We start from the raw sequence: 17,779 nt of genomic DNA, 5'->3' as shown, positions 1-17,779 counted from the left end.
AGTGGATACCAGTAACACTTAGTTCTTAGTTCAAGAGGGAGTAACGGCTTCCTGGTGTTGCTGAGTGTTTCATTGTGTCTTATTGGTTCCCTTATAACTCTATACATAGTCATTTCTGTGTTGGATCCATTTTTCTTCTGGAGCTTCACTGACTGCAGATTCCCTGGATCTGAATTCCAAGTCTTCCTCCTTTAGGTGCGTTAGAAAGATGCATGTATTAGATACACAGCTTTCAAATTCTTAATTTTTTGAAAATGCATTTGTTCTACTCTCATAAATGATTGATAATGTTTGATGAAGTATATTATTAATGCTAATGCATAACTTGAATATTAATTTTTTTCCTCAGAATTTTCAATGCATTGTTTTATTTCCATTGAGCTTCTGGTATTGCTGCTGAGAAGTGTGATTCCATTCTCCACTTTTTGATCATTTGTGTGCCCCCTCATGCTTCCTTTCTGGAAGAAATTAGATTCTTCCCTCTATCCCTGGTATTCTAATATTTCATGATGTTACTGCCTTGGTAGTGTCTTTTTCTATTGGTGCTTGGTAAGCTTCCTTCAAGGTAAAGACTTATGTGTTTTAGCTCTTAGAAAATGAATTTCTATTAAAAAATGATTTCTTCCATCCTCTCTGTCTTCAGTTTCTAGAAAGTTTGTATTGCTTTGATATTGGAGCTCCATTTTTAATCCTCTATTTTTTAAAGTCTTTTATATAACTTTTTATCTTATAAACATTCTGTGTTTTAAAAAATTCAGTTACCATATATAAAATTGTTCTTGCTTCCTTTCCTTCTGATCTCTATTTCTTCAAATATGGGAATGGGGACATTTTTGGCTTTTCATTTACTTTTATATATTAAGCACTTAAATCTATACACTTAGAAGGGACCAATTAACTGGTCAGTTCATTGTATGTTGTTTAGGTAAAGAGCTAAACTCCTTGTTGAGAGATCCTCAAATGTCAGTATCTCAAGGTTTATTCTTTGTTCCTCCTCACATGCTGATTACGAGCAGTTTACATTCTCAAAGTAGTGTGGAAAGGGGAGCTGATGGTCACATAGATGAGTAAACATATTTTCCACTTGATTTCCCCTTTTTTCAGCTCAGTTCTTCACCCTGCTCTCTACTGCAACTATTACCTTCAATTTGAGGCCTCCTGAGTTTAATTTCACGTACCTTGCTGGTTTGTGTTTAGGTGAGATGAGAGATAGTTAGATAAGACCTATGAGACAAGTTTGCTCTTCATACAGATTTTCAGTTCTCCCCTCTATCTCCGGCTGTCAGGCTCAGTTTCACACTTTTTACATCCTGAGCTTTTTCCAAGTTGCTGTAGGTAAATAATCTGACTATTACTTGAAGCTGTAACTGCCTGTGGTCTCCTAGATTGTCATGTCTTCACCTGCATCTTCTCAAAACAGGTTATCTCTCACATACTTGTGCTTTCTCATAGAGTTCTTTTATCCTTGTTTAATATTTTATTTCCTGACAATTGGGTTGCTTTGGAGAGGACAAATTCTGCAGTGTTAGTGGGTGCTGCTTGAGGGCAGGAACCAGGTCTTTCTCACTTTGAGTGTCTTGATATTATATAAGGTTGTGCAGAAGGAAGGGAAGGAGTGGAAGGGAATGAGGAAGGAGGAAGAGAGGGAGGGAGGGAGGATGGAATGAAAGGAAGGAAGGTTGGCTCATATTGTATAAGGATTTTTGTGAGAAGGGAGCTGAGGGAGGGAGGGGAAGGGAGGGAGGTGGGGGAAGACAAGGAGAGAGGGAGGGAGGATGGAAAGAAGAAAAGAAGGAAGGAAGGAAGGAAGCAGAGAAGGAAGGAAGTCTGGGTCATATTGTATAAGAATCTAGAAAGGAAAGAAGGAAGGAAGGGAAGAAAGGAAGATTGAAGGAAGGAAGGAAGAAAGGAAGGAAGGACAGAAGGAAAAGGAAGGAAGGAAGGAAAGAAAGAAGGAAAAGGAAGGAAGGAAGGACAGAAGGAAAAGGAAGGAAGGAAGGAAGGAGGGAAGGAGGGAAGGAAAGAAGGAAGGAAGGAAGGAAGGCAGGCTCATATTGTATAAGGATCTTTGTGGGAAGAGAGCTTCCCTAATCCTAGAGGTGTCTAGAAAGGGAGATCTATGCATGTTTTACCCCATATGCCCTGCTTTTGTTGATTATTTAATATTCGTGGCTTTAAATATTAACATTGACTACAAGGGTCTTTGCCATGTAGACATTTATGATTTTCCTGGGGTACAAATTTAAATTATATATGCTGATGACTGGGAGCCAATTAAATGACATAGTACAGGCAGGAAACTCATGACTGCTGGCATCTTAGTGTGGTGGTGAATGTTTATAATCCCTTCCGTTTAACTCTTAGTGAAATAACAAATTTATGAAAACAAACCTGAAAAGAATGCCATATACTGATTGATAAACTAGTGATGCAAGTTAATAAAATGTGAGGTCATAATTTTTTAAAAGATAACAATTTTACATGAGTAGATTATAGAAAGTATTTCTTTGGATCTATGGGCTGTCTGAAAAAAGTAATTAGTGAAACATTTTCAACAAGTGTTCTAGGCAATAGAAAATTTCCAATCCAGCGAAGGTGAAAAAGTGGATCGTTAACTTATATGCACAGGAAAGACATGATTGAATTGCAATGTGAATGGAGAGAAATTAGCAGCCTCTATAAATATCATTGTGTGACAATAGTCACTAAAGATGTCTACTAGGATGTCTACTTCATATTGCTTATTGAAGGATGGAAGTGGAGAATTCTGTGCTTGTTATGACAATTGTGAATTAATTCCACAGTACTACATTACCTTGAGTGAATTTAATTAAGAATCACATTTTTATCTGTGGGTATTTTGTTGTATGAATTAATATAACATAAACGTACTGGTGGCTTTCTTAATTTTAGACACTACATTATGTAATTGATAAACTTAGATATTTGTGGTTTAAAAGAATTTATTCCTCAAATGTTGTATCCTTAGATTCCTGTTGGTAGATGTCATTAGAAAGAAAAGAAATAAAGCAATAGTTGAAAAAGAATGAAACTGAGGACTCAACTAAAATAACCTATCAGTGGCCAAGAAACAGCCTGCTAAATTTCATTAAAAATAAAACAAAACGTATTCATACTATGTGACAGTCACTTAGTAATTACTAATGACTGAATCTGAGTAGCTTCCTATTTTCCTACACCCATGTGGATAGTTTATCTTTTACTATGGCATTTTATATTTCTCTGCATTTCTGTGTGAGACAATAGATTCCAAGAGTGGGATGTTTATATAATTGCATTTTCAGTTGAGCTTGGCAAAGCTTTTCTCATTTTTTCTGATTGGTTATTTAAATGGTTCTTCCTTTATTGATAGCTTTTACCTTGTTTACTTTTGAAGACTGAATATATTCATAGCTTAGTCGAAGCTCTAACAGATTAAAAACTTTGTTATAGCAATAAATAAATTTTCATCTATTTGTCATATTTAATCCTAATATATTTAATTTAGAAACTTTCAGGATTTCAGTAACCCTGTGAAATCAACTCGTAATTTTTTTATTGTTTTATCACCATTTTATAACCCCTGAAATTAGAGGTGCTTGTTTTTTGTTGTTTTTGTTTTTGTTTTGTTTTGTTTTTTTTCTCACACAGTAGGTGTGGCTGTTGGTAACACAAGGAAAACAAGCAAACAAACACAGCTCTAGAATCTCAGGGTAGCTCCCTTCCCACAAAAATCTCCCTTATACCTTGTGAGTCACATTTATTCATTCATCTATTAATTCAACAGAACATTACAGAATGTCGAGAGGTTCAAGGTGAGAAAGACCTGGTTCCTGCCCTGAAGCAGCACCACCACTAGCACTGCTGCAATGCACAACCCCAAGGGCATCATTCAGGTTGTGATCTATGTGCAGTGACCAGACTGCAAAGCCACATTTCAGGGCAGATATTTGAGAATATCCCACAATGCCCACAGACTTCACCAAAAAATGGACCCTGAGAATCTATACTGGAAAGGTTTGTGCCTTCAGGTCTTACATCTGTTATCTAAGATATTAGGTGGTTGTCAAATACTTCACTGTAAAATATCAATCATCCAGTCATATATTTTAGTAGTGCCCATTTCAGCATTCTTACTCATAGTCCATCAAAGTCTAGCTATGCCATTCAATGACTGGAACTAAATATACCAACTTAACTTACTGTAAATTGAAGTTATTCTCCTTATAGTAAGATAATTGACATGAAGGTTTTAGCAGTGATTTCTCTTCACAATATGCCACATGAAATTTCTTGAAAAAGATTGCTTGAATGTGTTTATTGCTTTGATTTTGAAGATAATTACCCATGAACAAATTTTTCCTAATTTCCTACATTATCGCATAAGGATTAATACATTTGCAGAGAGGAGCCTTAAAATATGACTTCCATGTTTTGCATCAGCTGTCGTATAAACAGAAATTAAAGATGTGCAAAGCTTATTAATTTGCTTTTTTCTTGTTCTGCCTGGTCTATGCTTATTCCTTAGAGAAGTGCCTGTCATCATCGGTAGAGTTTTTAATGAATTGTCAAATGGAACATCTCCTTTCACTGTTATAGTATTTCCCTGCTTTTCAATGAAATAATTTTAATTTTTAATTTTTTTCTTATAGTAGTCCTCAGTGAGGGCATTTCCTCTTTATAATATTTTTATATTAATTGTTACTGGTTGCTGGATGTTACCAGTCCAAATATTCCCTGTTATCTACCTGTTATCTATGTAACCTGGGGTTATTACTTTAAGACTCCTCTCTAGAGTCTTCATTATCCATGGGAGTCTGCTTTGGTTTTTTTTTTTTTTTTTTTTTTTTTTTTTTTTTTTTTTTGAGATAGAGTCTCACTCTGTTGCCCAGGCTGGAGTACAGTGATGTCATCTTGGCTCACTGCAACCTCCACCTCTCAGGTTCAAGTGATTCTCCTGCCTCAGCCCCCTGAGTAGCTGGGATTATAGATGCGTGTCACCACGTCCAGATGATTTTTGTGTTTTTAGTAGAGATGGGATTTCACCATATTGACCAGGCTGGTCTTGAACTCCTGACCTCAGATGATTCACCCACCTCAGCCTGGCCAAATTTTTAAGCATTTTAAAAACACAACCGGTGTCTTGTTTTCAGCACATTAACAATGATGATAGACTAGTTTTCTAGGGTAGTTTTACTGTGATCTCTGCCAAAACCCCTAATTTTGAAGATTTGATTTTGGTTTTATCTTTATCTTTGCTAGCATTTGTGTCACCTGGGAAGAAATCAAAGTTGCCATCTCTATTTCCTCTTTTTTAACCTGCCCAGGCTGACCAAATAAAGCCAGGTTGTTTTAACTATGGAGACAGCACCACATAATGAAGGGATCACTGGCCTTGGATTCAGGAGACGCAGTTTCTGATTCTGCGACCAACACTAAGACATTTAAACATATAATACAACTTCCTTACAGGTAAAAATCAAAACATTGTCTTAGGCCTTCTCAAAGGTCCCTCTATCTCTAAATTTTAGCATTCAAGTAAATTGTACAGTGCAGCCAGAAGTTTCCATGGAAACTGCTGGAGTTCCTTTGAGACAGCTGGAGTCTCTTAGAAATGAAGTTAGAGTTTAGATATTTTAGTGAAGTTACTGAATTGATTTTTTTTTAGCGTTTAATTTTATATGATAATATTAGCTCTAAATCAATGCCTTTTTCTGTTGCAATATCTTATGTGTACTCCTTAGACTAGTTTATGCAATTCATTCATTTATTCCCTCATTTTAAAGATATTTATTGAACACCTATTTTGTACAAGGTACTTTGTGAGATCTTGGAGCTACAAAGATGAGAAAGAGCTATTCATGCCTTCAAGGTCACAGGGAAAGACAGTGTGATGAGCTATAACACAGGCATATGTTTAGTACAGTGGCAGTTCAGAGGTGAAGGTGATAAAGTTATCCTCGGTGAGTGATAAAGGGGGTCAGGGAAGGCTTCATGCAGTGGTAATTATTCTGCCTGATTTCTCAAAGCCATCTTTCCAAGCTAACAAAGCTAGGTTTGAAGGACATGTAGAAGATGCGATGGACAAAGACTAACAGGTGAAACATATGGTGTTTTGTGGATAGAGATGGAGGATAGGATTTCAGAAGCATTCAAAAACGATGGTAAAGAGGAAGGGAGAAAATGGTTGGAGATCAGATTGGAGAAATATTTAGGAATACTTAGGATGTGGACAACTTGATGACTGCATAAACATACTAACAAAAAAGCACAAAATTTCACATGATTCCTGGGTTTCTGGATTTGGTAACTGGTCCCAATAAAAATACAAACTTTGCCATTTCATTAAAAAATAATAATAATAAATGCACACACTACTTAAAATGTGTGAGGAAAAATTATCATTGGAACTTAAGGAACATTTATTCTGGTTGGTACTTTAAGATGGTTGGGCTTCTCAGTCTTCCCTGTTAGTCTTACTGCTGATGTAGATCCTACTAAGAGAATTGTAATTCATTTGCCTGGTGCCTCCCTCCCAGTCAGCAGCAGGCCACCCTGGGCCTTGACTCTACTGAACTACATTAGCTTCCTAGGCTTCATCTTTTACTTTTGTTTTATTTTTATTCTGATATGCTTAATTTGTAAGTACAACTTCTAAGAGATAGAATTTTGTTTCATAGTTGAAAAATAAATGTTATAGTTTCCCATTATATTAAATGTTTATTGTTTTGAGTTGAATATTTTCTAATATGGGTTTGTACCCACAATCTAGGGTTCTATTTTCATTCTTTAAGTGCAAAATACTCCATAGAAGTATCTGACTAAGATATATTGTGCCTATCTGTGCCTAATGAAGCACTAACTGCAGTAAATGATGAGTGACAGTTCAATCAATTTGGTTCCTTCAGTAGTCACCAAGGGCATGCAGAATGTAATTTTTTAGTCTTTCACTTTTCAAATACTGCAAATGCCAAAATGAAATGATTAAGTCTGTTATATGTAATAGCTTTTCTTTTGCATTATAGAAAAAATGTTGCTTTTTAATTTTCGTTTTTTTGAAGCTGACCTCCTAGGGAACAAAACTCTTTGGTCTATTTTCCAAATATATACATTCCTCCAGAGAAGAGTAAGAAAATAAATGGCTACCTTGGTGTATCAAATAGCTCTAGCTTTAATTGCATAATGGTGTATTTCAGTGAACCATGGCTAAATAAAATTACCTATTAGGTTAATTAATGTGGAAGCGTTCTGAGTTTGTATTGCATCCCTGTGTGTTAAATTTAGATTGTGTTTTGCATTTAATCTAACTCATTTCAGTTATCTCCTGTTTCTTTGTCGTTCCTTTGGCTGGAGCTTGGATATATGTTCAGAGAATTGATCTGAGTTATAAAATTCCATTCAAAACTGAATTACCCAAATTCTTTTACATTATTGGTCCTCACTACTTGATTTTAAGAACAGCAGCATTAGCATGGCTTGGAAGCTTGTTAGAAATGCAGGATCTCAGGCCTTAACCTATAACCCAGTAATTAGAATCTGAATTCTAAAAAGATCCCCAGGTGATTAGCATGCACATTAAAGGATGAGAAGCTCTGTTTCAAGTACTTTTTTTGGATGGATACATAGGCTTTGAGGAAATTTCTGATGTCAGCATAATGTCAAAAGGCAGAAAGGCAAGAGAACTAACCTGTAGTAAGTTACGGCTCTGTTCATCTGCTTGTCTCCTTTCAGAATCAGAAGCAGCTTGCCACTCCTTTTTCCACATCTCTCTTGTCTAACACAATGCAGATAGCTCTGAATGGCTCTAAATAATTCTCTGAACTTGAGAAGAGGCCTCTTATGACTTTCAATCAGGGATTATGTATAAGAAGGGGCAGGTCTCCCCCCACCATAATGGTCTAAGTTGGATGAGTCCTTGTTCCCACTGCACCTATGGCAATGCATGGGCTGTGCTCTGTCATGATACCTCTAGAATCAAACCTGTCACTCTGCTTAAAGCTCTGGGTCCTAAGGAATCTCAAGCCTTTGCCAACACATGAATGAAATAAAAAACTAAAATCTAGGCAATATTTTCTGACATTTTAATTGCACTATATTTTAAAATATTAGTCTTTCTGCATTATCTACTGAGATTAAGCCAAACTTTTGCCTTGAGAATTAGGGATGAAGGAGAACGATGTTTTATTTTTTTGATATCCTAATCTAACCAAAATTAGATTAATGTCAACTATAGAAATAATAACCTTTAGGTCTTAATCTGTTTCCTCATGTGATATAATCATTTATTGAGTTAATTACCATCCAGTTAACAATATCTTTTTAAATATCATGAGTCAAATGCAGATATTTTTTGCTATCTGTGCTGATGAATGTAATTAATCCATATTTTAATTGAAAGATAAAAAGTTATCCTACACCATAAAATCCCAACAGGACTTTGATGAACAGATACATGCATTATAAGGCATATTAGCTGGTACCTTTTTGACCTAACCCTATTTCATTCAGGTCTGGTAGTGTTGCCATATCACCATAACCCCTATCAGTCATTTGGACTATATCTTTAAAAGTAAAAGACCAAATCTTTGTTCTGATAAAAGTGATGGTGGCTAACACATTTACAAGTAAATAAATAAATTGTAGTTGTAGAAAGTATCATTGAGAGCACAGAGTTAGGGGACTTAACATAGTCTGAGTGATCAGGAGACCTTCCCACAGAAGTAACACTAAACTTGTCTTTCCCTGTTCTAATGGAGAAAAGTTCTTACTCCTTCCCTATGAATTCTATTTTTTCTCTGTATTATACACTCCACCCCATTATTGCCCCAAATATAGTAGTTTAAACAAATCTTTTTACCTTGAATTCCTCTGCCATAGGGTATATGTATATATATGTTTTCAAATACTTTTATATTAAACTTAATTTTTAAATTTAAGTTTTTAAAATGGACAGTAATTTATATATTCATGGGGTACATTGTGGTGTTTTGATACATATAATGTGTAGTGATCAGATCAGGGTAATTTGCATATCCCTCATCTCAAACATTTATCATTTCTTTGTGTTGGAAACATTCAGTATCTTCCTTCTAGCTATTCAAAACTATCTAATATAGTATTATTGTTATAGTCTTATTAGTAATATATGTAGTATATATTAAATATAATATAGTCTTATTATTCTTAACTGTAGTCATTCTACAGTGGTATAAGACGCTGGAACTTATTCCTTCCTTCTGGCAGTAATTTTGTAACAAATCTCTCCCTATACTTTCCTTCCCTACCCTTATCAGCCTCTAGTATCTCCTGTTCTACTTTCACTTCTACGACACTGACTTTTTTTAGCTTCCACATATGAGTGAGAACATGTGGTGTTTAACTTTTTGTTCCTGGCTTATTTCACTTAACATAATGTCCTCCACTTCCATCTATATTGTCACAAATGACAAGATTTCATTCTTTTTTATGGCTGAATAGTATTCATTGTGCATATAGACCACATTTTCTTCACCCATTCATCTGTTGTTGAATACCTAGCTTCATTTTCTATTTTGGCTCTGGTGAATAGTTCTGTAATAAATATGGGGGTGCAAATGTCTCTTCAATGTACTGATTTCCTTTCCTTTGGATAAATTCCCAGTAGTGGGATGGCTAGATCATATGGTAGTTCTATTTGTAGTTTTTTGAGAAACCTCCATACCGTTCTCCATAGAACATTCCCACCAACAGTATATGAGTTCCCTTTTCTCCATATCCTCTCTAGAATTTGTTATTTTTTAATCTTTTTCATAATAACCATCCTAATTGGAGTGAATCATTGTAGTTTTGATGACCATTTCTCTGATGATTAGTGATGTTGAGTAGTTTTTCATGTTTCTTGCCAATTTGTATCTTCTTTTGGAAAATATCTGTTCAGACCATTTGCCCTTTTTGTTGTTGTTGTTCTTTTAAAGAGATAGTGTCTTTCTCTGTTATTCAGGGTGGAGCGCAGTATTGCAGTCGTAGTTCACTGCAGCCTCAATCTCCTGGGTTCCTGCAATCCTCCCACCTCAGCCTCCTGAGAAGCTGGGACTGCAGGTGTGGGCCACCATGCCTGGCTAATTTTTTTTATTTTTATTTTGTGTGTGTGTGGAGATAGTCTTGTTATGTTACCCATATTTGTCTCAGACTCCCTAGCCTCAAGTGATTCTCCCACCTCAGCTTCCAAACTGCTAGAATTACAGACATCAACCGTTGGACCTAGGCTCGTCTGCCCATTTTTAAATAAGATTGATTATTTTTTCATGGTTGAGATGTTTGAGTTCCTTACATATTCTAGACATTAAGAATATCATATAAGTAGTATGCAAATATTTACCTCCATTTTGTAGGTTGTTCTTTCATTCTGTTGATCATTTCACTCTGTTTTCCTACATGTAGCAGCATTCCTACCCCACTAAATAAAAACTCAATTTAAGTCAGTTGGGGAGATGGATTTGAGACTTACTTCCTGTCTGTACAGAAGCTTTTAGTGTAGAACCTTTTGGTTTTATATAATCCCATTTGTTTATTTTTGCTTTTTTTGCCTGTGCTTTTGATGTCTTATTTATAAAATCTTTTCCCAGACCAGTGTCCTGAAGTGTTTCGCTTACGTTTTCTTCTAGTAGTTTTATAGATTTGGGCCTTATGTTTAAATCTTTAATTCATTTTGGGGTGATTTTGTGTACTGTGAGGCATGGGAGTCTAGTTTTGTCCTTCTGCATAAGAATATTCAATTTTCTCAGCAGCATTTATGGAAGAACCTGTGATTTTCCTGTGAGTGTTCTTGGCACTGTTATCACAATATCAGGGGTTCAGTCTAGGTCCCATTTGCCTGCTGCACAGAAAGCCAATGTCTGAGACAATGAGTATTGCCAGAGAAGAAGACTTTATTTGGGTGCTGCAGCTGACGAGACAAGAGAAAAGTCTCAAATCCATCTCCCCAGCTGACTAAAATTGGGGGTTTATACAGTGAGGAAGGAATGTAGCTACGTGCGGGGAAACAGGAATTAGGGAGGAATAAGGAAGAGGAGTTTCAGTTCCGTAATACTATCTGGGATTTCTGAAGTTTGGTTTCCTGAGAAACGAACTCAAATAAGACAAATTATGTTTCAAGCTTTAAGACCAGGGGATCAATTTCTGTGTTTATTTTTTTGAAAAAGCTCATAAACATCATTCTTATGGGAAATCATGACATATCACTGATAATGTTAACCTTTGTCACATGGCTGAGATAGTGTTTGCCAGTTTTCTCTATTGTAAATTTGCCATCCACACTCCCTCTCCACTCCTATTTCCGTACTGTACTCTTTGGAAACAAGTCACTAAACTCAGCTCACACAGAATACCCAGAGGGAAAGAGGTTTACATTGTTTTTGATTCATTCAGCAAATATTTTTGAGCCCTCGTTATGTGCCTGACACTCTGCTGTGTCCTGGGAATAGATGATGTCCACAAGCTTGTCCCTGATCTTGTAGATATTCCATCCAGAGGAGCCACAATCCCAAAAGCCAAACACAAATTATCATCTTTAAGTGTTATAAAGGGAACAAACTAGGGGAAGCAGGGTGAGACCCTGGGGCTGGGACTCTAAGGAGGAACTGCCTTGAAGTGGGAAATACATTTCTAAGTAGAGCTCTTTACACTGACCCCTGAATAGCAAAAAACAATTAACCAGATAAAGAGAGGGTAAAGGGAAACAACAATCCATGCAGAAATCTTGGGATGGGAAAAAGTGTGGCAAGTTTTAGGAGAAGACAGTAGAGCAGCTTGGCTGGAGCAGAGGATGTCTAATGTGGATACAGGCATGATATAAATTTGGAGATAGAAGTCAGCAGCACACCATGCGGAGCTTTCACTGCCTCTAGCCTCTACTGTTGATTTTAAGGAAGAAAAAGTTTAAGGGATAATTTTAAAAACCTGATTCCTCTCCTTTTGTCAATATAGGAGCACTTACGTAGGATGTGAGTAGAAAGAAAACACATGGAAAGAAAATCCTCTGAAATCAGGATAGATCCCAGCATAATTTTGGAAGCTCCTTATATTTATAAAATTAAATTTAACAAGTAAGATTTCCTAATGTTTATAAAATAAAAGGTAGTCCAAGTGTGATATATTGCTTCCCTGTCTTCTAAATATAAAATAAAAATTTTTTTAAGTTAGTAAAATAAACTATCCTTCTTCTCCCTCAGTCTACTAGACACTGTTTTCTCAGCCTGGAATATTTCCACTCCTAGTGCCATCACCCCATAATCCAACCAGCTTCAACTTTTCTAGCCCATTCAGGCATTAAGCATACAAATCCTTCCTAACCCTACACTCTGAGCTAAGTATGTCCTCTCATGCTCAAGGAACTGTGTAAACTGGAATACATTAGAATTACTGTGTTTATACCATATAGATCTACTAAACAGAAACTTGATAGAGGTTTTCCCAAAATTGACAATGGTCCTAAAAGTTTGCTGACCTTACCAACAATGAGAAATGAAGCTGAGAAAAAAAAAAATCTAAACTATTAGACATGCCTCCAAACCAATGTCATCATCATGCTAGAGGAGTCTAAATTATCTCTACAGTCTCCTTACAGACAATGATACTATAGAATTTTCAGAAGAATCAATTGAAGATTATACAGCCAAAATTGTACAAAGAAATGTATTAGAGAGATTTGTCACATAGTTAATGATAAATGTCAGATAGTTAATTTTACATTGTTTTCCTGAATGTCAGATTCTTTGTTTTATTTGTTAGCTTTAAAATTATGTGATTGCTTTTGACTGATTTGTTCATTCTAAGTGCACTTTTGTAGCCAAATTTTTAGTTATAATTTCATAATCTTTTTAATATCAAAAATTCCCAAATTTACAAGTTTCAAGCCTAAAAGGTTGTCTGACTCTGCTTGTACTGACAACAAATTATCAATTCTGCTTAAAATTTTGTTTTGAATTGTGATTTAGAAAACCATTTATATACCTCAGACATAAATTAAATTGTGAAATGTTGAGTTCAAAAACATTGAAAAATACATGAGCATAGGTAGATGTTTATATATTACCTTACATAGTAACTAATCTTAAACTAAGAGTTTGAACATACTATGACCTATGCATCCTATGACACCTTTAATTGTAAGCTTTTGTGACCAGTTCTTATTCTTGAAAAATTTAGACTAAGTGGATGATAATTGCATGATTATTCAAATTCTCAAAAAAAAGCAACAAAAGAGACATTTCCTGATATAAGATTATATATCATAAATTATAGTGCTTAAGTGGATGATTTTTTTTTCTTAGTAAACCATTCAGTGCAGTCAACTTAATCCATCAAAAGAGGGAGCATGGGGCTAATGGAGGGTAGAAAGAGGTGGGGAGAAAGCAGACACTAGTTTCTTCATATTACATTGAAGGGCTTTTATTGCTGTTTAGCAATAAGACAGTCCAGTAATAAGGAATTCTGTTATATTCATATGTCGATATGTTTTATACATCTACTTTTCTATTTTCTTGCGCATTTTCTCTCTTTTTGTGACTCCTTTAAGTATAATTCTCTTAGCTTCTTTGGTACATCCTCAAGCGTCTTTGAAAAAGATGATGTCATGGGAAACATCCACTAGAAATGAAAGTCCAAGTCTTAGCCAGCTAAGCAGATAAGAGCCTATAAAAATGCTACATCATTTTATTCCAACAGAATAGAATTGCAGCATAGATTTGTCTTTTAATCGTTCTAAGTAACATATTATGGAGATGATATAGACTAAACACAAGTAGTGCTAAAATAAATTCTATAAGTAGTTCTGGCAGCGTAATAGTTACTTTCCTAGCCAGCTTAGCTGTGTACATAATGGGGGTGGCTGTGGCTTCTGCTGAGGCTCTTCACACTCAGAGCTGCAGCTTATGGTGGGGAAAATGAAGGCCAAAAAGTAGAGAGCAGAGAAGATATGCTGAATGTAAAAAAGGAAGGTGCAGGTAGCTATTTAAGACCCAAGATATTTTATTATGTAAACTTAAATAAGAAGAAAATAGTCTTAGAAAATAATTCCTGACAGAGAAATTTGGAAAGCCACTATACTGAAATTTTAAGTAGACTTAACCAGACATCTGAAGCCCTAATATTTATAAGCATATCATTGCATTTTATATATTAATAAAATAATTCTCTTGATACCTATGTTGTCTCTCAAATCTAAAATGAAAACAACTTGTGTAAAAACCCATATACCTAGAACACTGGTTTGACATTAGTTCTTTTCTACTTAAATAAAATTATATCCTACGATTTAAAATGGCATTCATTTTTAGTCATTTTGATACTGTATACTATTGATTGGTGTTTACCCTGAATAAGAATCATGTGGTATAATGGGGAAGCAATTTCTGCAAATATATTACCTCTTTAATTCAAAACATTGTTTATATACAACTGTGATAACAACTGGAGTAGCTTTAGAGAAGTAGGTCACTTGGTCTTAACCCCTAGGGTTCTGAAACAAATTAAAGATACAAGAGTTTGCTTGCCCTAAATTGAGTATGAGTGCAGCAGTTGAAGAAGGTCCCAATATGTTTATGGTTTTATTAGAATACTTGCAGGAAACATAAACCTATTCAAATAGAGGCATTTTTTAAAGTCTGGAGAATTTCCAGTGGGTAGAGAGTTCTAGGAAAAAATCAAAACACTGGATTATCTGAACATCTAGGCCTCCAGAAGTCAAGAATCAAGTCAGTTCAGGGAAGTTTATCTGCGGCAATGTGTGGTGGCCACTCATGCTGGCTCCCTGACACTAATGTGACTTAGCTATCTTCATATGCTAGTTTCTTACCATCCTGCCACATTCTCCAGAGTCCTAGCAGAAGTCTCTAATTGACTCTCTGTCCATAGTATGGATTGGTTATACCTGTTGGGTTAGGTGCAAGCTGTAGTAGTCTGAGAGGCAAGGTCTTTTAGTATACTGGACTAACTTGCTAGATGGGAACTGTAAGCATAGCGGGTCAAGCTGGGAAAGAATTTCAAGCATAGTAGATGGCTGATATATTGAGTAAGGGCTTAATCCATAAGCTCATAAGGGGAGCAGTTCTGTTTGATGAAAGATCCATAGAAGGCATCATGGAAGAGATGCATTTAAATAGGATTGTAGAGGTTGAGTTGTAATTAGCTATCAAGTAAATAGGTGAAGAAGGAGAGTACTCTAGGTAGTGAAGCAATTTGAGCAAAATGGTACAGGTTTATGCTTGGCACTCAGGTAGATCAGTCTGGCTCAGCAATTCTCACTGTAGCTGCCCTGAATCATCTGAGCAGCCCATGTGGATGCCTGGGCTCCAGTCTAGACAAATTGAAACAGAATCTCTGGGGTTTGTGGTCAGAGATATGCAGTTTCTTAACCTACTCCAGATGATTCTAATGCAAAGACTATTGAGAACCACTGAATGAATGTCTAGAGACTACAATACTTTGTGAGTTTATGAAGTATAGTTGGAAAAGGATGTTTGAACATGACTGGGGACTCATATATCAGGCTAAGGACTTTTTTAACTGTATTCTATAAGTAATAGCACTAGAATGCACTATTTTATTAGTTTCCACTCTTTTATGAGCCCAGTACAGTTGGATCTATTTAGAGTTCTTTCAGTTCAGTAGATGGGGGTAGGAGGAGTGAGTAGGTTATAGGATCTAGGCGTATGTCACTTAGATAGCTCATGGTGCTCATTAAAAATACTGTTTATCTAGTAGCTCCATTAAAAATAGGCAAAAGACATGAAGAGGCATTTCTGAAAAGAAGACATGTAAGCAGCCAACAAACATACTGAAAAATGCTCCACATCACTAATCATCAGAGAAATGGAAATAGATACTATCTCACACCAGTCAGAATGGCTATTATCAAAAAGTCAAAAACAAACAAACAAACAAACCCACAGATGCTGGCAAGGCTACAGAGAAAAGGGAATGCTCATACACTGTTGGTGAGAATGTATAATAAATTAGTTCAGCCACTGTGGAAAACAAGTTGGAGATTTCTCAAAGAACTTAGAACTATCATGCAACCCAGCAATATCATTACTAGGCATATATCTGAAAGAAAACAAATCATTCTGACAAAAAGATACATGCACTCGCATATTTATCACAGTACTATTCACAATAGCAATGACATGGACTCAACCTAGGTGCCCATCAACAGTGGACTGGATAAAGAAAATGGGGTACATATATACCTTGGAATTCTATACAGCCATAAAAAAGAATGAAATAATGTTGTTTACAGCAATGTGGTTGCAGCTGGAGGCCATTATGCTACGTGAATTAACACAGGAACAGGAATCCAAATACTGCATGTTCTCATTCGTAACTGCGAGCTAAACATGAGGTACTCATGACATAAAGATGACAACAATAGAAACTAGAGACTATTAGAAGAAGGAGGAATAAAGAGAGACAAGGGTTGATAAACTATGGGGTACTATGTTCATACCTGGGATGGGATCATTCATACATCAGACCTCAGCATCATGCAATATACCCATGTAAGAAACCTACACATGTACCCCTGAATCTAAATAGAAGTTAGAGGGAAGAAAGAATACTGTTTATACACTGCTTCTTTTCTGTAGCAGTGGATATTCTCATTTCAGATTTAGTTTTTCTAAGCAGAATGTATCGAAGTTTTGTAATGATTCTTTCTTCTCTCTGTAGGGGAGTAGGTTGCATCTTTGTTGAAATGATCCAAGGAGTTGCTGCTTTTCCAGGAATGAAAGACATTCAGGATCAACTTGAACGAATATTTCTGGTAAGTCCTTTACAGAGTATTTATGAGAAAAATTGATTTCTAATTCTATAGCAGTCTGTGGAAAATAATTTAAAACAAATTTGTTGTCACATTTAGTTCTAATATGTTTTGCACCTTTGAAAAAGCAGGAAATCAGCTAAGAATTGTGTTTTTATACTACTATACGTGAATAACATGTCAAAATGGTAGGAATGAATAGGGCATGAGAGGCAATATAGAGAAAGTAATGGGTTAAAAATGAGGGCTCTGACAGAATTCCAAATAATTAATATAGATACCCCCTCTCCTTCAAACAGGTGGAGTTTAACTCCCTCAGCCCCCTTTACTGTGAACTTTGATAACATTTTTCCATAAAGCAGAGCATGGAAAGTGGGAAGATGGTGACTCTCAATGGAGACACCAGTAAAACAGTACTTCAGTCAGGTCTTCAAGGCTATCATCATAAAGATAGGTCATGTTGTTGGTGTGTACCCTTGATATGATGTGTTGATAATGGCACCTCACCTCTGTGGTCTTCCTCCTCAAACCATAACCCCAGTTAAATTGTAAAAAATACATCACACAAGTCAAAAATGACAGACATTCTATAAAATACATGACTAGTATTCTTCAAAACTGTCAAGGTCATCCAAAACAAGGAAAGATTGAGAAACTGTCATAAATCACAGGAGGCTAGGGGAGACATGACAACTCAATGTAATGTGGTCTTCTGGATGAAATACTAGGAAAGAAAAACATTATTATGTATGTTGTTTAGTTAATGTACAAATGTGAGTTTCTTAGCTGTGATAAATGTACCATATTATATAAGATTTAACTAGAGGAGGAAACTGGGTGAGGGGTATACATGAGCTCTCTGTATTATGTTTTGTAACTTTTATGTAAATCTAAAACTATCCTAAAATTAAAAGCTTACTTAAACTTTTGAAAATATGTCAAAAGTAAGTGTTCTGGATCCAGACTATCTGGGCTTATCACCCT

The 17,779-nt window shown here is 35.7% G+C and overlaps 1 protein-coding gene across 8 annotated transcripts in view; it reads left to right on the top strand.

The window, feature by feature from the left end:
- CDK14 (cyclin dependent kinase 14) overlaps nt 1-17,779 on the top strand; it is a 613,351-nt gene that overhangs the window by 379,002 nt on the left and 216,570 nt on the right. For all 8 annotated transcript variants that reach the window (XM_017536523.2, XM_037741317.1, XM_017536528.2 and 5 more), the window contains one exon: nt 16,705-16,798. In XM_017536523.2, coding sequence (XP_017392012.1) covers nt 16,705-16,798 — 94 coding nt within the window. The remainder of the gene's footprint in view (nt 1-16,704; nt 16,799-17,779) is intronic.

The sequence above is a fragment of the Cebus imitator genome, unplaced genomic scaffold, assembly GCF_001604975.1.
Source record: "Cebus imitator isolate Cc_AM_T3 unplaced genomic scaffold, Cebus_imitator-1.0 Scaffold98, whole genome shotgun sequence".
Classification (NCBI taxonomy): domain Eukaryota; kingdom Metazoa; phylum Chordata; class Mammalia; order Primates; family Cebidae; genus Cebus; species Cebus imitator.
Note: the sequence above shows the minus strand (reverse complement) of the source record. Positions and strands in the feature narration are given on the sequence as shown.